The sequence below is a fragment of the Manis pentadactyla genome, chromosome 4 (genome assembly GCF_030020395.1).
Source record: "Manis pentadactyla isolate mManPen7 chromosome 4, mManPen7.hap1, whole genome shotgun sequence".
NCBI lineage: Eukaryota > Metazoa > Chordata > Mammalia > Pholidota > Manidae > Manis > Manis pentadactyla.
The window spans coordinates 23,035,963-23,061,296 of record NC_080022.1 but is presented as its reverse complement, the minus strand read 5'-3'; the positions used below and the strand labels follow the sequence as shown (position 1 = coordinate 23,061,296).

General features: G+C 53.8%; 1 protein-coding gene across 1 annotated transcript; it reads left to right on the top strand.

Annotated features, from left to right (window-relative positions):
• On the top strand, positions 1-23,782 carry LAPTM5 (lysosomal protein transmembrane 5). The gene is made up of 8 exons (XM_036885252.2): positions 1-165; positions 14,368-14,461; positions 15,152-15,228; positions 16,809-16,940; positions 17,693-17,815; positions 18,956-19,051; positions 21,042-21,134; positions 22,410-23,782. The coding sequence occupies exons 1-8, from the start codon at positions 79-81 to the stop codon at positions 22,497-22,499; spliced, it is 792 nt and encodes a 263-aa protein (XP_036741147.1). The 5' UTR covers positions 1-78; the 3' UTR covers positions 22,500-23,782.
• The last annotated feature ends 1,552 nt before the right edge of the window (positions 23,783-25,334 follow it).

Below are 25,334 nucleotides of genomic sequence, written 5' to 3'. Positions count from 1 at the left end.
GCAGCTTCCCCTTTTGTGCCCTGCTCCAGGCACAGGCTCCTTCGCCCTCAGTGCCTCAGAGGCGGGGACGGCAGCACCATGGCCCCTCGCGCGGCTGCCACCCGCCCGACCTGCTGCTGCTTGAATGTCCGCATTGCCACCACCGCTCTGGCCATCTACCATGTGGTGAGTGTGTGGGCAGGCCCGGGGAGACCATGCTCAGTCGGATCAGTAGAAGGGGACCTTTAGCAGCTGAGCAGGCATGGGTGCAGGGTTCTTGTTCTAGGTGAATGTACTGTACATCGTCTCTGAGGCTCAGTTTCTGCCTCTGTAAAGTGGGACAGAATACTAGCCACAAGGTCATCTGGGTGTGAAAGTGCTGGGATTGTTGCCAGGATATGGGGTCAGGTCACAGGCACAGTTTGCCCTCTTCCCAGGGACCTGGGCTGCTGTGGGGGGATGAGAAATGGGAATCTCCCCTTTGTGCTTCTACTGGGGAGCAGGGGCTGAGTCTTCTTAGCGTCCAGTTCAGGCAAACCACTGCCTTCTCCTCACCAAAGAAAACTTGAGGTCTTGTGCTCTGAGCAGGGTGGCTTGCCCCGCGCCAGCTCCTACAGGGCAGCCCGAGGAAGAACGGGCCCAGCGGTTCCCCATTGGAGGCTGGTGGGCGCAGTCGGGGTGTGGAGCCTTTGTCTTCTGGTATCTCTGAGTGGGTTTGGCCATGCTGCAGGCCCCTGGGGCCGGAGGCTCCACCTTTGTCTTGGCGGCCAAAGAATGGGGTCTCTGTAGGGTCCTGTGCAGACCTATCCACAACCCCACAACTCCGAGCCACACCCAGCTCCCCCAGACCCAGGCACCTTCCTCCTAGGGTGACTCAGGGCCTGTGGTTAACAGTTCTCTCATGAGCCTAGAAGGGCTTCCTTAAAATTAGCCTAAGGCATGCTGTGCCGGGCGACTTACTGCTTGGGACTGGCTGCCTCTGCTTCCTGTCTGGGCAGGGCAGGCAAGGCTGTGCCCAGAGCCCAGGATTCAGAGAGCGGTGCTAGTCAGTGGTCAGGGCACTGTCTCGGGATGCAGACTCCAGTGTGCAAATCCTTGTCTCACCACCTCCTAGCTGTGCAGCTATGGCCACGTACTTAACCTCTCTGAACTTCAGTTTCCTCATCTGAAAATGGGCCTGAGAATAATAATACCTCTTTGATAAGGTTGTTGTGAGGATCAGGGCAGTTCATATCTACAAGGTGTGTGTAGGCAGTGCCTGGCATGTGGTTGAGGGCTTTATTATAGTAACGCCTCGGACATCAAGCCTCCTGCCAGCGCACCAGGAGGCAGGCTGCCAGACCCCAGAACGCTGGTTCAGGGGCGGCTCGGAGGCTGCCTGCCTAGCTCCCGCTGATGCATGAGTGATCTTGAGAGAAGTGAATGGCACCTTGGCTCTTCACACACCATCTCCTCAGGGACTCTTCAGCTCTGAGATTGTGCAACATTCTCGGAAGGAAGGTGTAGTACAGAGAGGCACCCCTGTGGTCCTTACCCCTCTCTTCCACTAACTGGCTGTGTGACCTTGGACAGGTTCCTCTCCTGAGCCTCAGTTTCCCTTTTATGAAATGAGGGGCGAGTGGATGTGGACTGGCTCAGAGTCTCAGACTCTTGCCCTCCAGGGCCCAGACAGGTCATGTGAGTGCGTGTAGTGGGGCAGATGGACCTGTGCTGACCTGGGAGCCTGTTCTGGGTCAGCTCTGGTGGCTGCTCTCTGTTTCCACTGATGGTTGCCACAAAGGAATGGGGGCTCTGGCGGCTTCTCTTGTGACACTTTGGCAGGAAATGCAGACTTTTGTGTTATATTTTCTGATGTTTCCATAGTAATGACTGACTCAAGGTGAAAGAGATCTCTGTGCATGCCCAGTGGGACCCATGTGCAGGCTGCCTGGGCCTGAGGCTGCCCTGCAAATACTGGACTTTGTGACTCTTGAGGTTTCCTCTTGATCACACTGCCTGAGGGCCTCCCCTGTATGTGGTGGTTAAGTGACATCAGTGCCACAGAGCTGGAGAATGTGTGGGCCAGTGATCAGAGAGGACTTCTTGGATGTGGTGCCATCGGCAGTGAAGTAGAGTTTGGTTGTGGCGAGTGTGGGTGGGGAGGAATGGTGTGCACAGGTGTGGGAAGCTGAAGGACAGTGGCTTGTGCTGGGGACACTACACAGTCCAAACTGGAGGCTTCAGGTTGGGGAGCAGGAGGTGGTAGGGGCTTGGAGTAACAAGCCAAGGAGTTTGCACCTTCATCTAGTGTGCTATTGATATTTCAGGCTGGAGAACTGTTGTGAGTACTGAACTGTACATTGTACATGCTTAGCAGCATTCCTGGCCTCTGCCTACTAGGTGCCAGGAGCCACCCCCAAGTTGTGACAACCCAAAATATCTCCAGACATTGCTGAATGTCCTCTGGGGGGCAATATCACCTCCAATTGCAAAGCTCTGTCTATAATGTGAGTCATGGGGAGCCATGGGATGTTCTGGAGCAGAAGGCATGAGAACAGAGGAGTCTGGAGGCTGTGTGACTGGCCTGGGTAGTCATCTCTAGGCTGGGGTCCTTGGTTGACTCCAGTGGGGAATCATACCCCTGCCTCTTTGTGGGAGGGCTCTGCTCCTTTCCAGAAAACTCTGGGTCTGGGGCTTTCCTGTGGCCCAGAAATTGGGTGGCAGGTGTGCTGTCAGGGCCTTGAACATCTGGATGGAAAAAAAGAAGCTGCCACCCAGCTGTATTAATTGCCCAGATTGGTCGTCATCTGGAACCAGTCATGGGCGACGACCCTGCACATTGCGAGCTATTTGTGGACTTGGCCCCTCTAGGGAGCGTTAAATTGGGCCTTGGTGTCCTGAGACAGTGCCCAGTTTAGTGAGTCATCAGGGGTGTTATTACGGGAAGACTGGTCCCATGTCCAATGGCTGGAGGACCTTCCTTAGGATTTCACTGGGTTTATGTAGAGAATTCCCTGGTCACAGCTGATTTCAGACCCAACTTGCATATGAGGGGTAGCCAGAGAGCTTTCTTAAGTGAATGTCTTTGGACCTGGCTTGTCTGGCAATCCAAAGCACATCCTCAGTCAAGGGCAGGAGGTGGGGACCCCCAGAGGTCCCTTTTACCCAGAAAATCTCCCTCCCTGACCTTTCCTCTCCAAGGCATCTTGAAATTCCATTAGAAATGCATTGTCTGGATAAAAAGCTTAAACCTGCTGTGATCTCAATCATTTAGCAGCCAGATATACCAAGACAAGGCGAGGAGGCGAGGAGGCTCACGCTGGCTGTAGCTGTCTCTGAGTTTTAGGATTGTGAAAGCTCTAATTATTTTTTCTGCTTTTCAGTATTCCCTCTCTTTGGTACAATGTTCATGTACTACTTTAAAAAATAAACATTTAATTTCTGGAACGGTTTTGGATTTACAGAAAACTTGGGAGCATAGTCCAGAGCTCCTGTGTACCCCTCACCCCGCTTCCCCTGTTGTTAACGTCCCTTAGTATGACACACCTCCCACAACTGGAGGGATCGATATCAATCCACTATTATTAACTAAAGTCCATACTTCATTCGGATTTCCTCAGCTTCTCCCTAATGTCCTTTTCCGGTCCCAGGTTCCCACCCAGGCCTCCGTAGGTTCCTCTCAGCTGGGACAGTTTCTCCCAGTTGCCTTGTGTTTGATGGCTTGATAATTTTGAGGAGTGCTGGGCATGCATGTTTGTCAAATACCCAGCAAATGGGGCTTGTCTGATGGCTTTCTCGTGGTGAGACTAGGGTAATATGTTTTGGGTGGCAGACAGCAGAGGTGAAGTGCCCTTCTCAGCAAGCACATCACATCGAGAGCATTACTACCCACACGTCTTATTCCGTTGCTGTTGGCCTTGATCACCTGGCTGAGGCAGTGTTTTTCAGGCTTCTCCACGATGGGGTTACAGCCCCTCCTCCCCACACCGCCCTCTTTGGAAGAAAGTCGCTCTGCACAACCCACCCTTTAAGAGTGTGTGTGGGAGGTTGTGCTCCCCCTCCTTGAGGTTGGAGTAGCTATGTAATATTTGGAATTCCTCATGAGAGATTTGCCTGTTCTCTTCATCTATTATACAAATAAATGATTTTACTTATTTATATCAGCAGGGACTCGTGGATACTTATTTTATACTTTGGGTTATAATCCAATGTTACTTTATTTACTTGATTGCTCAAGTATAGTACTTTTTAAATTGGAAAAAAAGAAACTGAAGCAACCTCTATTACTTAAAGGAGTCTCTAACTGAATGCAGATAAATACTCTTACGTATCTTTATTTTCTGTGCCTAGCCCCAGGCCAGGATACAGGCCCAACACATCACGGCCTCTGCCCTCCAGGGGTTCCAGTCTAAGGAAACTGTGATGATGGCTTTGATGGGTGGCGTGCTGGCTGTTATGGGGGCACAGATGAGGGTCCTTGGCCTAGTCCTAGAGTGGAGGGTAGGTAAGGAAAAGGCTCCTTGGAGGAGGCTGGAGCGCTAAGGATGAACAGGGCTGCGCCTGGTTATGTTGGGAAAAAAAGGACTGCGCCTGGTTCTGCCAGCAGCATGAGCGAAGGCTTGGAGGCGGGAAAGACAACATGAAGCTTTGGAGTCATGAGAAGTCCATAAAGTGGGGTTGAGGGAGGGATGGCTGTGAGGTACGGTGGGGGAGGCCAAGTCCTTTGATGCTTTAAGGATTCATAGATGAAAGGCTAGATCTCTCCTTGGCCCAACCCTCTTACTTTACAGATGAGAAAACAGAGGTCCCAGCAGGTCCCTGACTTGCTCCAGGCACACAGAGAGGTAGGGTAGGGGATTGCTTAGGCCACCACTCCAGTACACAGGTGTGTGGAATAAGCCCGCGAGTGAACGAGGAGGCCCTGCCCTCACCCAGTCTTCATTTTTTCCTTATGGTCCAGCTCACCTCTTCCAGGAAGTCCTCCTCATTTGTCTTTCTCAGAATCCTAGGAGCTCTTCTTTCTGATCTGTTTTGGGGTTGAAAAGATCACAGACCTATCTCCATCACTCACTTGTGATGTGACTGAGCAGGCAAGCACCCTTGCTGTCTGGACCTCAGTTTCCTCACCTGTTCAACAGGGCCAGTAGCCCCTGTCTCAGGAGTGGCCATTCTGAGGTACTGAGCTGATGTGGCCCCACTGGAGTGGGGGCCTGTCAGACGAGTGCCCTGAATCAGCTGTGGGAGCAGATTGCTTCTTTGAAACTCATCTGTTTGGGGTCGCTAGATAGGCTCCAACTGCCAGGTGGGGAAAGCCCCGGATGAGTCTGTTAGGACCTTTTCACCTTCACGCCTGATGCCCCCGCATCAGAGAGGGGCAGAGAGCCTTAGTCCCTGCCGCTGCTGCGGCTGCGCGACCTTCCTGGAGAGTGGGGGAGGCTGGTGGGGGCAGGGAGGGAGCTGTGGCCCCTCCCCAGTGCCATGGCTGAGAAGCCCTCGCTGGAACCGAGCTGGGCTCATCACCTTCGGAAAGTGTACCTACCACACCTTCTAGCTTATAAGACACTGGAGGCCCACACAGCCCCTCAAGGGGGTCTCTGGACCCACTGGGCCATAGGGGGTGACAAACAGGGCCTTCTGGGGGCAAAGTTGAACTATTTCTTCTGTACCAGACCTAGGGGCCCAAGTGATGGTGGTCAGTAACTTGTGTGAGGTGGGCCACGGTAGGCCAAGCCCCAGGCTGGGACTTGTTGCGTCCCCATATTCTGGTTTTCAGGCCCAAGGGGAGGGAAGGAATGGGCTTCTGGGAATGGGAGTGGGGTGGGGTGGGTGGTGGTCCCAGTTGTCGAGGGCCACGTTGGGTGGAAGGACCCACTGCTGTCAGAGGGCGGTGGTTGGGGGGAGCACCAACCCGGTGGGGGTCCTCCCTGGTGCAGGGGCTGGGGCCCTACTTAGTCTGGGCCCAGAGCCTGGAGAGCAGAGCCTGGGTTAGAAGCTGAGGCTTCTCCATCACCACCCTGGTGCCGGGTCCCGAGGAAGTGAGGCTTTTATTTTGAGCCCAGGGCAGCGTTCTGGAACCAGAACTCCGCTCTGAGCTTGCAGTGAGGTCTGCACTGGTCTCCCTGGGGACCTCAGCCTGCTGGGGGAAGGAGGACATAGAACCTCTAATGAGGCAGGAAGCTGAGCAAGAGCTGCTCAGGGTGCAGGCACGCTGCCTTTCCAGTCCTCAGCCCTGCTGTGGGTCCAGTGCGCCCCTCCCTGACCCTCCAGTCTCAGTTCCTCCCCAGTCAAATGGGGGTCAATTACCCTGAGTTGCAGGGTCGTTTGGAGATTCAAAGGAAACCAGGTGGGAGATATACCTGGTGCCTAGTGAGAACCCCACAAATGGCAGTGACCACTGGAGCCCCTCTTTGACAGAAGAGGAAACTGAGGCCTCTGCTCATGCCTGGCTCTGCTCCTACTCCAGACCGTGGCGTCTTGGCAGTGACGGGGTGGGGGTCAACTGTAACATCTGGTACCCTTGTTCTTAGAGACATGGAGCCCACATGCAAAGATTAGTCTTGATTTCCTCTGCAAACTGGGGGAAAATGGGAATGATAATAGGTTTAACAGAACCTGCATCACAAAACTGACAGAAGGACCAAATGATACTGTGTCTGCGTTCAGAAGAGGCCCAAATAGCAATGGTAATCCTTACCACGTGAGGCCTTTGCTCTGAAGGTACACAGGGAAGTGATGGGTCATGGGGATGGTTTTGGGGGTGCAGGGCTCTTCCCCACATGCTTAGGAAATGGAGGATGCTGGGTGCTTGGGCCAAGCCTGGAGGCTGACTCTGAGTTCCCGACGGGCTGCCCATAAAGGGAGATTTGGTGACAACTCCCCCTCTCCTTCCCCGCAGTGAATGGCAGAGGCCACTGGGATTTGCTGGGTCAGAATTCCATCCTGCCTGTTCCTTCAGGGGAGGGCTTGCCATTCTTCCAAGGGGACAGGTCTGGAAGGGCAGATGGCAGAGGGTGGAGGGCTGTTTCCTTGCTGGGCTGTCTCATGCCTGTCCCGAGTAGGGGAAGGGGATCTGAGGATGACATGCTGACTTTCTCAGACTGCGTGGGCCAGAGCTAGCTGCTCCCCACACAGTGCTCCCATCTGTTGGGGGCACTTCCTGTACTGTTCTTTGTGGGCTCCCAGCCACAGTGCCTTTATGTGAGCTATCCTTTCTGCCTTGAGCACTCTCTCCAGGCTCTGCCAGCCCCTAAGTCACCACCCTTGTCAAACCACAAGTTCCCCCAGCATCTTCTATATCCCTCCACCATCCCGGCCTCATGGCAGCTACATTTCCTAGGGGCCTCCTGTGCACCTGGCACATGGATGACCCCAGCCCTCGGGTCCCCAGGAGAAAATTTCCTGAATGCATTGCCCCACTTTTGCATTTGCTCTTGCTGTTCCCTCTGTCTGGAACACGCTTCCCACTGCCCTTTGGGAGAAATCTTTTAAGACTTACTGCCTCTCAGAAGGCTTCCTGGAGCTCCCAGTGTTTGCCACCATCCCAGGTTGGCCCACCCATCCCAAACAGTTGGGGCTCTGTGGATTGTATCTTGTGGCATGGAGACTGGGAGGCCTATCCAGGGCTTGGTCCAGCCTGATTCATCTTTGTAACCCCCAGGGCCTGACACATAGTAGGTGCCAGCCATTCTCTATTTATTTTACTTTTGCAAACCCTTTATTGATGTGTAATTTATCTATCATATGTACATATCTTGAACTTTTACAGAGTGAACGCACTCAGGGAACCTCCACTCAGATTAAGAAATAGGTTGCTTGTATCCCTCCCTCATCATTTCCAACGAATGGAGTTCTAGAGCCACATGGGATGTGGTTACATAGCACATACATGTGCTCTTTTGTGCCTGGCTGTTTTCTCTCAAGGTGATGTTTGTGAGCTTCACCGTGCAGCCAGCTCTTTCGTCCCCTTGCTGCATAGTGTTTTGGTGCATGAATATATCACAATGTATCTGCCTGTCCTCCTGTGGAAGGATGTTGGGTTGTTTCCAGTCTGGGGCTGTTACAAATAAAGCAGCTGTGGCCAGGGGGGACCTTCGGTTTGGTGTCCGCACACACGAGCTTCTGTGGGTCTGTCCATCTTTCTGAAACACCGTCTTCTGTAGCCAACATATGTCACCTCCTCTGCTCCTCACAACAGCTCCACTAGTAGGTGAATCCTGTCTGTTCTATAAATGAGGAAACTGAGGCATGGAGCAGTAAAGTGGCCAGGTGGAGGGGATGGGAGTGATGACAACAGAGCAGCAGCCTCAGGAAAGAAGAGAGCCCTGGGGGGAGGCAAGGGCAGCCTGGCTGGGGCTGCAGCTGAGCCAAGCATCTGGCTGGCTGGGGACGCGGCTGTGGAGACAGTGCTTCGGGGATGGCTCCCACCCGGCCGCCCCCTGATAAGCAGTGGCAGGAAGTACAGGGTGGAGATGGGGGTAGGGAGCTTCCTCTTGGTGCTGATGTATCTGGTTTTGTACTCTCATCCTCCTCCCAGACAGCCCCGGGGCCCCCAGAGAAAACGGGGTGGGTGGGTGAGGTGAAAGGGAGGGAGGCCATGGTGATCATTATGAGCGCATTGGAGCCCTTGCATCCCTAGGCGCCCAGAGCTGAGGACACAGGGTCAGGCGGGAGCAGCCCTGGGAAGGGAGAGGGGCAGGAAGCCTGAGCACTTGGGACCCGCTTTACAAGCTGCATTATCTGTCGGGGAGGGTTGAGGACAAGCCGGGGCCTGACTCCTTGTGTGACCTCTGGCAAGCCACATGCAGGCCCCTGCTCTCCTAAGAGGCGAACAGGGGAACAATCTGACCTCACAGACTTGTGGGGGAGAGGAAACGAAGTCCACCAATAGGGAAGGGCAAACGTGCGGGCTGACACATAGTAGTTGCTCAATGAGGGTTGGGTTTCTCTGTGAACTTTACCACCTGCCCCCCCACCCCACCCCCAAGCTCTTAGGGGGTGGCTCTCTGCCTGCCTGCTTCTGAGAGGGTGGGTTCTGAGCTCCCAGGAGGCCTGAGAGAGTGGGCCCACCTTCCTGGACCGGGAACTGGCACATGAGCCTCAGAATCTCGGGCTCTGGTGTCACCACCACCACCATTGCTGTATCGTGATGTCACCACTGTTATCAACGTCAGCAGCCACATCGTGGCCATATGATGAATGCAGTTAACTCTGAGCATGCCCACTGGTGTTACCTCTATCATCACCAGCCCTCCACCAGTGTCTCTATTATCACTGCCCACATGATCATAATTGTCACCACCATGCCAAACCCAGCTCGTGACAGCCAGTCCCCACCTCCTCGATGGTCACCATTGTCAGCCCCATCTAACCAAAATTTCCTCCACTACATGTAGCCCCTATTATGGCCACAGACATAGTCAATAGTGCCCCATCCTCCTTGCCTGCGCCCCCCACCCCCAATTCTCTCCTCCTAAACCCCTACCCCCTTTATTCCAGTTCAAGCTGTTGGTTGCTCCTCAGAGCCTCCAAGAAAACAAACAAATTCTCCTGGCCTCCTGGCCACTTCCCTCATTGCTCAGTCTGGGGGGTTGTTTGTTTTGGAGAAAGAGGGGACCGTGAGGAGGAGAAGGGGAACTGAGAAAAGGAAGAAGCAGAGGGAAGAGGTGAAAAAGGGGAATGGTGAGCAGGGGTGGCAGTGAGGTGGGCTGGCCGGGCAACGACTGATAAGCTTGGGCAGCAGAGCCCTGGCTTGGCCTCAGGAGGTCTAAAGTTATCCTGGCTTTACCAGAGGCTGTGTGACCTTGGGCCAGCCACTACCTCTCTCTGGGCCTCACTTTCCCTGGTAACATCCCCCGTCTCTGGGAAGAGGCATTCCCTTCCGCAAGAGTCCCTGGATCTGCACTGCCACTCTGGACCTTTGCACCTGATGTTCCTCCTTCCTGGAATGCTCTTCTCTCTTCTCTTCCTACTTCACTTTACAGCCTGCTCAAGCTTTTGCTGTTTGTGAAACTTCCCTGGGTCTTCCAGACAGCAAGGATCACTCCCTCATCAGGGGCCCTTAGCCCCTGACACATCCCCTGTTGTGATGTGAACACACTGGTCACCTGTCAGTTTCCCCCCTCTGGGGGCCGTGACACCTGCAGGTCCGGGTCAGTGGCTTATCCAACCAGCTCCTGGAGGCGGTATGTGCTTAGAGAGCACTGACTGGGTGAATATGCAGAGGAAGCAAATGAATACCTGTACAGATTGACGAGCACTGCCCACACGGCTCATTTATGGAGCGCTTGTGTGCCTGGCTCTGTGCTAGCATGTCTGATCTGACATCAGCCCCGTGAGGCAGGCCTGGTTATTCTGCCCATTTTTCAGATGAGGTGACTGAGGTTCGGAAAGGTTAGTGGCTTGCTCAAGGGGACAGAGCTTGGGTTGGGCCTGGGACCCTGTAACTCTAGCACCCCAGCTCTGATCTTAGCAAAGTAGAATGATCACCCCAGTTCTGGTCTCAGCATGATCTCACTAACATAGAACAAAGGAGTAGAGTGGGAAGACGCTATAGTGGAGAAATGGGTGGGGGTGGATGCTGTCTGCCTGGGTATTGTGGGAGGAGAGAAGCCTGTTGCTGTCCCAGGAGGGCATAGGTCATGACCCAGCCGGGCCCTCAGAGCTCAGGGGGAAGGCAGCGCTGTGTCCAGGAGGAAACCAGCGGGGAGGAGGGGAAGGTGAGGGCCAGGCAGCCGGGGAAATCAGGACTCTTGGGGTTCTTGGGCCTCTCCCAGCATATGTTGTAGGTAAGCCAGGTACTTTCTGGAACATATAAATAGCTCTTGATTGGGGACTTGGGTGGAGCAGTGACAGGCTTCTGGTGAGCAGAGGGTGGCTCTAGGGCAGGAGACCCTGGGCAGCCCGGTGTGACAGGCCGTAGTTTGCAGAAGTTCAGTTGTCCCAGGGGCCTGGGTGCAAACGAGGTGATCCTCCTCATTGACGCAAGGGAGTCAACGGGGGCCAGGGAGGATCCAGGACCTGGCCAGGGTTATGCAGCAGTGAGGCAGTGGGAGAGGCCTCTCATATCCTCTTAAGCTATGGGTGTCTGAGGCTGGGGGCTGGCTGCGGGGGGAGGGTGGACAGATAGTTGAAAAAACCAGGGGCTGGGCCCTGCTAGGGTTTTGGGAGATGGCACTGTAAGCCTGGGTGCACAGGTCTGAGCACACAGTAGGTGCTCAATAAATATCAATTCTTCTCCATCCCATCTCCTAGGGAGCTGAGACTCTTGTATTCCTCCTGGGTCGGGGACTGGTGTCTTTGGTTGAAGGTTAGGGGCCAGAGATGGTCTGAGCCAGGCTCTGAGGCTGCCTCACTCTGACCTGGGGCTGGTTCTCACTTTCTATCAGCCTTAGGGTTCTCATCTGGAACATGCTTTTTTACGAAAGCAGAAGCACATCTGGTGCCTGCTGCCGCTTCCTGCACAAGCTGTGGAGAGGGAAGAGCAGATGGGTGCCCCACTGAGTCCACGAGGGCACTGACATGAGAGTGGGGAAGAGGCAGGCCTTAGGCAGAACCGGGAGGCTGGGAGATGCTGCGAGGACTGGAGCAGGGGAGAGACTCAGATCTGGGCCTATCGGCCTGGGCTTGAATCCTGGCCCTACAGATTACCAGCTGGCAGGCCTTGGACAAGTTACTGGACCTCTCTGAGCCTCACTTTCTCATCTGTGAAACGAGGGTGTGCATTTTAAGAATAGTTCCCTTGCTGGGTTTGGGAGAGTCACTGGGATGTGTGGGTGGCACACCTGGCGTGGAGTCAGGCTGTACAAATGCCCCTCCCCTTCCTGGGGCCTTGGGATATTTGAGGGGGAGGGTTGGGGACAGGCAGTTGGGTTGCTAATGGCAGGATCACAGGCAAGCTGGCAGGGCTGTGAGGGACGCTGGGGCCTGACTGAAGAGTTAGTGGGCCTTGTGGGTTAGCAGTGGTCTCCAAAGTGGGGTGATGCCCAAGGTAACCACTGGGACCTCAGGGTGACAACTGAGATTTTCTAAGTATTTCAGTCATACTCTTTACTGATCACTGGATTTGTGTGTTAAGATATTTGTGATAAACCAGGCCAGTAGCACATATGCATAATTTTGAAATAAAGAAGTGTAGAGGAGTGTGTTCAAAGGTTGTACTGACAGATACTGCATGTCTGAGCCCTCTGGATGGGGACTGGCAGGGGCTCTGAGGTGTTTTGGGGAGGGGGATGTGTGAGAAAGCACCGGGACAGCACTGGGAGGCTTGGTTTCCAATCTCCAACTCTGTCCTTAACTTGCTGTGTGTCCTCGGGTAACCACCTAACCTCTCTGAGCTTATAAAACAAGCAGAGGGACCTTATAAAATAAATGGATAGAGGCTCTTTCCAGCAAGCAGAGGTTAGGATTATCTGATTCTGAGCTATGTTCCTGATCTCGACAGTCCTGGGTCCCTGAGACTTCAAAAGTCTTCTCATGAAATGTCTGGTGTGGGTCCTCATGTGCCTGGAACTCATCTGTGCTCTGCTAGGGAGTAGACAGGGAGCTCAGCATCTTGCAGGGTGCTCTGTTCTGTCTTGGACTGAGCTGTCAACTGCTTCCTTTTCTCTTTCCCTCATTAAAGGCAAAATTGGGGAAAGAGGGGCTGAGGAAACACCTTTTCTCTCTCAGCGCCCAGCCACAGTGCCCACTGCCCTTGCCTTCCACTCTGGGCTGCCCTCAATCGTCCTGGTGAGGAAGCCCCTGTGGTTCACTGAGCACCAGGTCGAGTGGGCAGCAAAGGTGAACTCACTGCCCACCTCCTGGAACCCTGCTACTGGTACTGCTCGACCACCCCATAAGCTCAGACCACAAAGAGCAGGTTGTGTTTGCTGAGCGCCTGCTGCTGAGCCCCAAGCTCAGCACTTTACAGGTACAATGCAATTTATTCCTCTCTGAACCCAGTGATCATGTTCCCAGGTGAGAAAACTGAGATATGAAGTGGCTTACCGAAGGTCACATACTGACCTGGATTCAAATCCATCTTTGCCTGACTCTGGAACTCAGCTCTTCTGTGCTGTCCCTTTCTGACCCCCTGAACAGGATGTCACATGTCAGGAAGACAGACTGAGACCTGCCTCTGAGCTAAAAAACCCAGACAGTTAACAAGGGGGAACACATGGGTGTCTGGTTGCTGGTCAGCCGAGCATGAGTTACTAGTGCAGGGCCACTGAGAATGGCAATGTAAACTAGGCCGTATTAATAGAGGTAGGGCAACCACTATAAGGGAGGAGATAGTCTTATCTCAGTATGGACAGATGGTGCCTGGAGAACTGTGTGTGTGTGGTGGGGGAAGGGCAGAAGGCTTGCTGCAAGGACATGGACACAGAAGACTGTGAGCTCCCCAGGCTGGCAGCATTTAAAGAAACTGCAGGGCCTAGGATTCTTGCCTTGGTTTGGAGGGGATGAGTAAGGTGACCTCCAAGGTTCTTTCAAATTTCAGTTGTGTGATTGGATGTCAGCTGTAGTCAGGTCCACTGCAACACTCAGGCCCATCAGATTTGCCCCTTCTCCACCATCCTTAGCAATGGTCCTCTGAGGGGATGGTGTTCATCCATCCATCCATCCGTTCATCAGATACAAAAGCTAGAGCAGGAACGAGAGGGATGCAGACCTTCACTGTCTGGAACCTACACTCCCGTGGGGATACGAGCATTAATAATAGTGAATGTAGATTGAGTGTTTACTATCTGCCAGACACTTTAAGTGAATTAGTTCATCTGGACCCACTACAACCCCATGAGGCAGGTACTATTATTAGCCCTATTTTACAAATGGGGAAATTGAAGGGCCATGGAGGATGGGGTTGATAGAGCACCTGGGATTCACGAGTCAGATGCTGCCAAGCCCGTGTTGATGATTCCAAGAACTTGCAGCTCTGTGGTGCTCAGATGCTGTGACTTAGATCCCATGATGCTCAGAGCCTGTTGTTATAAATGGGGGTGCAGAGGAGGAGCCCAATACCCAGCAAGAGCCCTCAGCACCCCCTACCTCTTCAAGGCTTACCTTCGCTAAGACTTACCTTCACAGTTACTGCCTTACTGAGAGCCGGGCATGGCTTTAAGTGCTCTCATTTACTCTTCATAATAGCCTCCTTAGGTAGCTACTAGTATTACCTTCATTATACAGAAGGGGAACTGAGGCACAGAGAGGTCAAGTAACTTGCCAAGCTCACACAGCTGGGAAGAAGAAAAAGGAGGACCATGAGCTTCAGCTGTCTATCTGTACAGGCCACCCTGTGATCCAGGATGCTTCGCTGACCAGCATCCCATCTTCTCTAGGACCCCTCCGCCCAGGTCCCTGACTGCACACCATCAAGGTGAGAGGGGGCTGGCGGGCAGGCCCTGGTGACTGATGCTCTGTTCTGCCCCCTAGATCATGAGCATATTGCTGTTCATCGAGCACTCCGTGGAGGTGGTCCACGGCAAGGCCTCCTGCAAGATTTGGCGGACAGGCTACCTCAGGATCGGTAGGTCCAGGGGACTCCAGAGGGGGAGTGGGGCAGGGGAATGGGGCAGGAGAGGGGCCCCAGCCAGGGGTGGACAGCGTGGAGCTTGAGGCCCAGATCTTTGAGGCCTGGCTCTTTCATCTGCAAATGGAGATGGTCTATTATCCCACCCAAGTCTCCAGTGAGAGCAGATAGGATTCTGCTCTGCAGACCTAACCAGCTTAGAAAGGGGACAGCAGGGCTGTCCTGCTGACACCCTCGACTGGCTGCCCATCACACTGGAATAAAATGGAAAGTCCTCACTACGGGGTCAGGTTCCTGTTGACCTCTCTGGCCTTAGCAGCTTTCTCCCCGAGCTCCAACTGCACTGGCCACACCAAGCTCAGCCTTGTGTCGGGGCCTCTGCCTGGAATCCTGGTCATTCATGTGCCGCCTTCTTAGAAGTCTTCCCCAGCCTCACTCTGGCTAAATCAGACCCCGAGGCTGCCTCCCTGCTGCACTCGCTCTTACACCGTCCTGTTCAACCTGAAATGTTCCATTTGCTGTCTTTGTAGCTCCTCAAGACTGAGAAGTGCAGGAGGGCAGGCCTGGCCTTTCTTGTTCACTGTCATAGCCTCCACACCAGTGGTTCCCAAAGTGTGGTTCTTGGAGCCCGAGTAGGGGTTCCCCAGGGGCTCTGCAGGCCTCTCATTGCTCTCCCTTGCCTTTCAGCCAACCTGATCTCCAGCTTCCTGCTCATCACCATGCTCTTTGTCATCAGCTTGAGCCTGCTGATCGGTGTGGTCAAGGTGAGGGCCTGGTCGGGGGAAGGGAGGGGAGCCAGGACCTGGGGGCTGGTACTGCTATTCAGACTCACTTGGTGGACGGCATTGGTTGCTGAGAGGGTGGGAGGCAGGGATTTTTGGAGACCCCAGGTGCACCTGGAGATCCTGACACTTACTGTTTGGAAAGCCCCCTTCCTGCATGGGATCCTTGGGCTGGAGGCCTGGGCTCCCTGTTAGAATACATCTTCCACTGGGGGGGGGGCTGGGGAGGCTCCCACAGCCACTGCCACCGGGCGCAGACACTGGCCAAACTAGCTGGTGACCCACATCCTTTTAAAATGGAAAAAGAGGCAGGGATTTTGATAGTGGAAAGAAGCAGAGTCATCTTGAGGCGTGGGGGAGGAGAGAAAGCGGTGGCCTTTGTGATCGCCAAGGGAGCCGGAGCAGAAGAGAGCATGCACGTCTGGCTCAGTCCCGGCCAGTCAGCCAGTGAGAGGCAGGCTGCGGCTCAGCTTCCTGCAGAGCAGCCTGTGAGCCCCCAGCCCTCAAAGGGGCAGGAAGCCGGGGCCTCACCACACAGCCAGGGGAGCAGGGCCCAGAAAGAGGGTCTTTCCTGGGCTAGCAGTGGCCTGGCACCCACAGGGCCAGCCGAGTGGGGCAGAAATTTGGTGCTGCTTTGGAACGTCCCAGCCTTCCCTGAAATGCCACCATTTACTCCTCAGCTGACACACCCCTCCCGGAAGCCCTGCACCCCTACACCAACCTGTGAACCAAGGTTGTTCCACCTTAGGTGGAGCGGCTCCCAATACTTGGACAGAAACACAAATGATCCAGCTAGAAAGGTGGATCAGATGGTCCCTGAAGGCTCTGAGATTCATTCTGGGTTGTTTTAGTGGCCTCCTGAGTGATTTTAGACAACCACATGAGAAACCACAAAACCACCCTCTCTGTGATTTTGTCCCCAGCTGTGGGTTCATATGCATTAGTACTGGTCACAGCGGTCACTTGCTTTCAGCTGAAGGAGAGGGACTTCAGCCTCAGCCTCCTAGGCCTCTTCTCATGACGGAATACCCCCAGGAGGGGCCCACACAGAGGAAGGGCTGACTGTTCCCCCTGGAGGGCCTTTGTCCATGCTGGGCCTGCTGCCTTCAGTTCCCTCCCCTTCCCTCCTGCTTCTTTCCAGACCTAGTCCTGGGGTGCCCACCTCGAGGAAGTCCTTTCTGATCCCTTCTCATCTGAGAAGGAATGGGCACAAAGCCCTTCCTCTTCGGTTCTTGAGAGTAAATGGAGTCAGACCCTGCTGTTGGAGTCCCTGGAGCACTTATCTCTGTAGATAGGGGCTGTCCCCTACACCTCCTGGGACCCCAAAGCTCTTCACACTCAGGGCCTGGGTCTTGCCTTCGCCCTGTCCCCAGAGCCTCACTCAGAGGAAGGCATGTGGATCCACAGGGAGTGACCTCAGTGGAGTGGCGGGCATGATTTGGGAGTGTGCCATGGTACCCGGGGAGGGAAGGACGCTGCTGGCGAGGGGGCACATGGAGCATCAGGCTGCGCGGGACAGAGCTGTACAAGGAACCCCCGATGGTGCTGGGCTTGCCTTTCAGAACCGGGAGAAGTTCCTGCTGCCCTTCCTGTCTCTGCAAATCATGGACTTCTTCCTGTGCCTGCTCACCCTGCTGGGCTCCTACATTGAGCTGCCTACCTACCTCAAGTTTGCCTCCCGGAGCAGCAGGGCTGTGAGTACCCAGCCCCACCCCTCGTCCCACCACCAGCCCAGCCTAGGGAGGTGGGAGGGGCTCATGCCAGTGAGGGGAGAGCCCCCCCGTCCCCTCTTAGTCGGTGAGTTTGAGCAAGTCCCTGAGCCTTTCCAAATCATCCCATCTCTTCTGTAAAATGTGTCTGTGATTGTATCTTATCAATATGTCTTAGGAGCATTAAATGAGGAAAATGTATAAGGGCGCTCAGCACATGGTTAGCGCTCAGCAAAATGCTAGCCACGTGGGAACTTACATGATTGGAATAGGCACACACCCCATTTCAGTCTCAAGTCCTGCTTGGTCCCTCCTTTGTAACCAGGTTGAAGAAAGGGAGGTAAAATGATTAAAGCCAATGATGACCATGCGCAGTGGGAATGCCCGTGCTGGCTTGGGCCGGTCACTGTGGCACGCCCACCAAAAGTTGCTTCTCACAGCTCACCTGACTGTTGTCCTAGAAGAGACTGGGGAGCTGTGTCACGGATGGGCCCTGGGCTGGGAGTCAGGAGACCCTGGTTTTAGTCCTGGGTCTGCAACCAGCCCTCGGTGCAAATGTCTGAGCAATCCCCATTGCTCGATTTCTTTTCGGGTGTGGTGGGTGAGAGAGTTGCTGATGTTTCTGATACCAAGTTTCTCAAGTTAAGGGCCCACCATGGGCCTCACAGTATCAGCGCCTCTGGGTTGGGGCTTAATTGCTGGTCTGTCTTCTTCCCCCTCTTCTTTGCCCCACAAAGGGCCCCTCTAAGGTTCCACTGATGACCCTGCAGCTGCTGGACTTCTGCCTGAGCATCCTGACCCTCTGCAGCTCCTATATGGAAGTGCCCACCTATCTCAACTTCAAGTCCATGAACCACATGGTGAGTCTGGGCCAATGGTCTGCTCTGGCTGTGTGGCCTTGAGCAGGTTGCTTCCCATCTCTGTGCCTCAGTGCTTAAGGCTGGGTTCCCTAGAAGCAGAGCCTGAGAGGAGCATTCTCATGCCAGTGATTTGTTGAGGGAGACCTCTCAGGATGAAGCTTGGAAGGAGCAGGTCGGACAAAGGGAAGAAGCCAGGTAGACATGTGGCTTTGGGAGTGGCTCTGCCCCCATTCCAGAGGGAGCCCTGGAGTGTGAATTGCGTCCAGCAGTAATATTTGTTTTTTATTCCTGCCTAGCAATGATGCCCAAACGTAGGGACATCACACAGTTGCTGAGGATTAGGAATTTGAGGTGACTTAGCTGGGTGGTTCTGATTCAGGGTCTTTCATGAGGTCGCACCAGAGATGGGCTAGGGCTACCGAAACCCAGGGCTTGCCTGGGCCTGAGAGATCTACTCCCACAGCTTCTCAGCGCTGCTGTCAGCTCCTTGCCCTGGTTCCTCTCCCTGTGCACCTTTAATAAGGCTGCGGGCCTTCCTCACATGAGTGCTCAAAAGAAAGCAAGGAGGGCACTCTCCTTAGCCTCGTCTTGGAGGCCAAGCTCACATCTGCCACACTCTGTTACTTGCGAGAAGTGTCTCTAAGTCTGGCTCACACGTGAGGGAGGGGAAATGGGCCCTATATTTTAAAGGAAGGTGTGTCAAAGAATGCACATGGCTGCAAATGCCACAGAGGCTGTCCTACCTGGATCTGTAAGCTTGCATTAGTCAGTCGCTTTTGTGAGCTGCCTCTGCGGGGGAGTGGGGGGAAATTCCTTCCCGGTGTTTCCGCATTAGGTGGTCCCGACTATCCTCAGAGAAGGGCGTGCTGTCCGCTAGGGAACAGGTGCACCAGCCAGGCAAGGGCCATCGGTGGTGGAGGGGCATCAGCTGCATCTGGTTTGCACCTGGTTTGCTCACCTGTCAAACGGGACTGGCAGAAGTACACCTGCCTCCTAGGGCCCTTGCAGGAAGCAGCCAAGATAGTGGCTGTGCCACCTGCATTCCTACACAGGTGGAGGGCTGGCTTGTTATTCCTCGATGGATGCTGTGAGAGCTCCATGTGGCCAGAGGCACTGACGTGGCTCCCAAATCTGTTGCAGAATTATTTCCCCAGCCAGGAGGGAATGGCTCATAATCAGTTCATCAAGATGATGATCATCTTCTCCATTGCCTTCATCACTGTCCTCATCCTGAAGGTGAGTGGACCTGGCCCCGCAGCTCCGGGGGTCGGTGAGTCTCCTCTGCTCCTGGCCCACCTGGGGCTGGACTGCTAGGGGGCAGAGCAGTGTCTGCTACGGCACCCCCGCCACCCCGCCAGGCTCTGGCTCCTTACTCCAGCCTTCCCACAGTCGCACCCGACCTCACTGGGGGCCCTCAGAGATACCCCGTTTACAGGATGTGGATCTGTGAAGACCACCTGTGTTCAGGTGTCAGGGACTTAATGTATAACCCAGGGAGACCCTGATGCAAGAGAAGGAAGAACTGTTCTGTCTGGAATCAGATTAAGAAAGACTTGGGTCTGAATCGCAGCTCTCCCCTCACTACCTGGGTGATTGGTTTTCAAGTCCCTTCCCTCTGGGCCTTGGGTGTCATCCATGAAAGGGATATAATAAGTCTCGCTTTGCCCATGTCACAGTGTTGTGTGATTCAGGCATCAACATGTAGATGGGCCCTGAGGTCTTATTACTAGAGGCCTGGTGATGAGAGGGAGGGAGGGGAATGGTGGTATTCTTCTCGGGGGTGGTCAGAAGCAGAGGATAAGTCCACTTTCAGGTCCCACTTCTTAGCAAGATGGTGACAGACTGGAATGTGTTAATAGCAGCACAGCCAACAGGGTGAAGAAGCAAGACAATTCTGCCATTTGAGAGTCGAGAAGACCGGGCAACTCAGTTTGGGAAAGAGATGACTCAGGGGAACGGGATCACTGCCTCCAGATACCCAGAGGGCTCTCACGGGGATTCTGGAGGCCACAGCTGGGACCTGTGGCTTCAAGCCACAGGGAGCTGATGTCAGCTCAGCAGAAGGGAGGGCTCTGAAAAGTATTCTTTTTTGATTGTGGAAGTAACACACGATCACTGTAGAAATTTAGAAACTACAGATGAGTGGAAAGAAGACAAGCAGCCCGCCATCCCCCAGCACTTATAGCCCAGCATCAGACTGGGGCTGCGTTTCCCCCCAAGTTCTTCTGTGGGTGGATGGGAGCAGACGTCACTTCCTCCTTTCATCTGACACCCTGAGCAGTCTGCCTTCACCAACGCCAACTGCAAACAGAACCTCACTCCTCTTACACTTCCTTCAAAAGAACTGACCTAGCTCATGTGCATTAGTGACACACAGTGAGAATTTTCCTGAAGGCTTGGGGGAAACCTGTGTGGGGGTTTACATCATACACACTACTAGGCACCAGCCCCAAACCCCGCCACACAGCTCTCTGTCCCCCATCCCTCTCCTATTCTTTGTCCTTCTTGGGTGAGGGGTTCTCTCTATGCTCCTCACTCTGCTTCACTGGCCACACTGAGCTGGGGCTTCCCTGGCCCTTCACATTTTCTTATGGTTCATTTAATTTATTTCTGCTCCCCCTAAGCGCCCCTCATTGGACTCATAAAACAAGAGACCTTCCAGATGGTAGGCCCTGCTCTCCTTCCTTAGGAGGCGGTCTGGGGTCACTGTACTTTGAGCACGTCCACGGGAACTTCACTCCCCACCCTGGACAGGGTTTCTCCAATTCTTCCACCAACTGCTAAGAGAAAGCAGTCGCTTATATCATCTGGCAGGTATATACTTCTGTGCACCTAATTCTTCTGCATTTACAAACACAGGTTCCTGCTCATACACTGTTTTGTAATGTGCTTCTCAAAACAGCACATCATAAGCAAGCTTGAAGAAAACCTTTCCTGCTGTCAGCTCCGTCTCTAGGTGGGCACGGCAGTTTCAGCGGGTAGCGAGCATCCAGTCCCTGGGGGTGTGGGGAGGCGGGACTGGCAGGACTGCTGGCAGGGAGGTGTGGGGGAGCCCAGAAGGCTTCCAAAGCCTCTAATCAGAGTAGGGCCCTGAGCAGCAGCAGCTGGTTACTGCCTTCTGGGCCGAGCTGGGGCTTCCAGGAAGCACCTGGCATCTGTCCCAGGCCTGCTGGGGTGGTGAGAAGGAGGCCCAGCGAAGCAGAACCTGACCTGGACCTTTTTCCAGGTCTACATGTTCAAGTGTGTATGGAGATGCTACAGGCTCATGAAGTGCATGAACTCGGCCGAGGAGAGGAGCAGCTCTGCGATGCTCCAGAAGGTGAGCCTGGAGGTGGTGGTGCGGGGTCAAGTTCCAGCTCTGCCGCACACTGTGTCTTGGGGGAAGTCTCTCTTCCTCTCTGGGCTTAGTTTCTCCACTTGTAAGAGGAAGGTTCGACCAGAAGAAATGTGGCCAGCTCTTTCAGCTCTGATGGCCTAGGATTCCAACCATTCATTCATGCATTCAACACTTCGGCCTCTTTCTCTTTGTTGGCCTCATATCCAACCCCAAGAGTACAGAGAAAACAGAGATTTCACCCCATTCTAGAGGAGTGTATAGTCCAGAGTGAATCCAGACACCAACATCCAATTACAACTCTGTGTGCTGCACAGGGGCAATGGGAGCATAGAGGAGATACCTGGCCTCATCTGCGGTGTCAGGGAAGACTTCCTGGAGGAGGTGACCCTTGACCAAGTCTTAGACTGTTAATTGTTACACATTAACTGGGAAAGGGAAGCAGCTTTCTAGACAGAGGGATGAGGTGACTTAGAAGCAGCTGACTGGAGAAGTGGTGGAAAAGTTTAAATTAGCCAGTTTAAATTACTGGCAGCTCACTTCCCTTATCTATAAAATGGGGATTGTATTAGTCAAGACTCTTTTGGTTGCAAGTGACAGAAACCCAACTCAATCTGACTTGTTAAAAAAAGGAACTTATTAGCTCTTAGAATTTGGAAGTTCAATATAGGTCTGCCTCAGATCTGGATGTGATCTCAGCCTCTCCATATCTTGACTCTATTTTCCTCAGTGTTGGCTCCATTTTTAGGCAGCCCTGTCCTTGGGGTGGCAAAATGGCTGCCAAAATCCCTAGGTTGATATCCCACTCTCCCAGCAACCCCAGCAAGCAAGAAAGTCCCAGGAGCACGTCTGATTGGACCAGCTTGGATCATGAGCCTATCCCCAAGCCAATGAGATAGCCAGGGGGATGGAATTTCACTTTGAATGGCCACCCCCAGGTTCTATGTCCACCTCCTGGATTTGAGGGATGGGACCAATTCTTCTAAAGCACATGGACTGAGAATGTTTTCCCAGGGAAAATGGTGTGTTGTCACCAAAAATGGGGCTTGGAGTTGAACAGGCAGAGGCAAGTCTGTCCGTGGGAACAGGGGCTATGCCGGTCTTGTGCAGGCAACACCTAGCATGTAGTAGGTGGCCAAGGTGTGCCAGTCATCATCACCATCATCATTTTGCCAGATGTGCAGGTGGGAGCACCGTGACTCTGGTTTGGGGTCACGGTTCCCTCTGGCCAATGCTCAGCCCTCATCTCTGTCCCTCCAGGTGGTCCTGCCATCCTACGAGGAAGCCCTGTCTCTGCCATGCAAGACTCCCGAGGGGGGCCTGGCGCCGCCCCCATACTCAGAGGTCTGATGCTCGCCGGGCCCCAGCCCTGGTGCCGGGAGGGGCGGAGCTGCCTTGCGATCCACTTCTTTGCTTTGGTGGCCCCTGTGGCCTGGTTGAACCACCCAGCTGACTTCAGGACAATCTGCTTGTGTCCCCCTCGCTGGCCTGCTTTTCCTGTGGGGCCTGGGAGATGCTCACACTTGGATCAAACTTTTAGGCTGATTGACTCCTTGGGTCAGTGCAACCACACTCGGCTTGTTTTGATCAGCACTGATGTTTGTTTAAATGATCGGTCATTCTAAATTCCGTGAGTGTGGTTCCATAGCTTTCAGTGTAACCAGTTTAACCAAGTGCCTGATGAATCAAAAGCACACTTGTTAGTTCAGTAACATCATTTGGTCAAATAACAACAGCCTCTTGCATTGGTTTGTAAATAGTTGTCAGTTCACACAGCAATCTAGTCAAGTAACCACCAATTAGTCCAAGACAGATGTCCAGTTTCTTCCTCTTCTTAAGCAATTATTGTCAGCTAACCAACTGGCAGTCAATTTTGAATAGTGGTAAAATTCAATAATAAAAAAAAATCCAATTAGCCCTCAAACCATTCAATTCAGTCTAATCCAGTGACCGGCTGCCCACTCTGGTCAGTTCAGTGTGAGTGGCTGAAAATTGTTAATTCAAATGGAAGTTCAGTCAGTTGCCAAGCCATCATTTCATGGCTTCGTTCCAGGAAATAGCAGTTGTTTCTATCATCTGACAGTCCATTCACACAGACGACTGGTGTGCTGAAGAGTGTCACGGTCAACAAGCAGTCACACGTGGTCAGTGTGGTCATGCAGCAGGGGGTTCCGAGAAGGGGGCTGCCTCCGCCACGGTAACAGGCCGGCAGTCCACTCCCCTGGCCAGCCTACCCATTGCCAATTTGTCGTGGGCAACTCAGTTCTGCCCACTGCTTGTGGTCATGCAGAAATTTAGCCCTGAAATCAGGCAAATCCGTTTCTTGGACTAAATCTACAGATGAGTGAAGTGTAAACAGGCAAACCCTTTGTGGGTGCAGACCTGCCCTGGGGTCTCTTGGTGGTGGCAGTAGGGGAAGTTTGGGTCTAACACCCCCCCTTTGCCTTCTTCCCTGTGGGCTGGGGCTCCTGAGGGAACTGACCCGAAGGAGGAGACAGGGGCAAGGAGGCAGGTTGTCTGGGGTCTGCGAGGGGGTACAGAGGGGAGAGCTGTGCAAGAGGCTCACCACCCCCTGTGGAATTGCTTTGTGTGTGATGGGGAAGGAGTTTCAATAAAGCAGCAACATGCTTCTCTCTGGCTGATGTGGTTCCTAAAATACAGTGTAGGTGTCACTTCCAGCACACACACACACGTGCACACACACACACTGTCCATTCAGTCCAGAAGCTCACAGGGGCCATGTCTGGATAGGGAGAGTCATGATCTGATACTGTTTCTGATCACAAATCGTGGGCCACCTAAGCACCCTGATGTCTCCCAGATAAGGCGTGAACTCCAATTGCCTGTGGAGGAGCACCCACCCGGAGCCAGCTCCCGCACTGGGCACTGGGGGTAACCTCAATGGGTCAGACTTGTCTCCAGTTACCCACAGTCTGGGATAGGGGAAGACAGATGCATAAATAATCGTAACAGCCTATGGCCAACACCATGATAATGAAAGTCTGCAAGACCTCAGGCATCCAGAGAAGGCTTCTTGGAGGAGGTGTCCCCACCATAAGTAAGCAAAGTGGGGAAGGGTGTTCTAGGCAAAGGTAGGAGGATGTGGAAGGTCTCTGTGGAGGTGCGGGAGAGGAGCCAGGGTAGGTAGCTCAGTGTGGCTGCAAGTGAGGAGGAGGGGGGAGGGCTGGTGAAGTCCTGAGGCCTGGATCATGAAGTCTTGGCATACATTGGGGTTCTTTGGCTGCAAGCCCACCCTGGCTAACTTCAGCCAAGAAAAGCGTTTATATGAAGGAGATGGTTGCAAGTAACAGATACCTTAGTGAACTAAGTTTATTTAAAAAAATTAAGGTGGGCATGATGTCTCTTGGCTCACATAAATGAAAAGTCCAGAGATTTCTGGCTTTTGGCATGGTTGGACCTAGGAATCAAACTCTTCAATAATCTCTCTCTCTTCCTCCACCTCGTGCCTTCGCCCTGGGCTGAGCTGCTGAGGGCCGGCCTCAGAGTGAAGTCAGCAGAGGGCCCTAGGCGGTTTGACTGGGGCTCTGTCACCAGCACCAAGAGAGACCTGATGGAGCCCTCATGCTGTGCTCAGGACCATGGGTTTACCCTGGGATGGGGACATCTTTGCAGGGTTTGGGGCAGGGGTATTACAGCATCAGGGTGAGGTTTTAGGGAGGAAGAGACCAAACGCCTGGAGCTGTAAGGAGGCTGGAGAAGTCCTGTGGGGAAGCAGAGAAGGGGCTGGGTGGAGATCTGCTCTTTATCAGATCCCCAAGCAACTGATAAAATGAGACAGATAAAATAGAGTTGGACAGCTAGCTCCCATTCACAGGAGGGAATGGAGGCCTGGAGACATCAAGTGACTTTCTTGAGGCCACACAGCAATCAGGCATTAGACCAAGCACTTTTTTCCACTCTAAGTGGGGCTGTTAAGAGGGGTGGGGTCACCAATCTGTGTGAACTCTGGCTTCTTATAAAGATCCCTGTGAAGAGGGCCCCCAGGAGTCCCCATCCAAAGGGGGTCCATCATGTCTCCAGCCTTGCATCCTCATCTAGAGGACCCCCTGGGGCCATGGGTGTGTGTCCAGAGGACCAGCCAGGGGCCGCTCCCATCCTCCCGCCCTCCCCCACCCCTGGCCCTGAGCCAAGGAACAGGCTGAGATATACAGCGGGATTGCACCC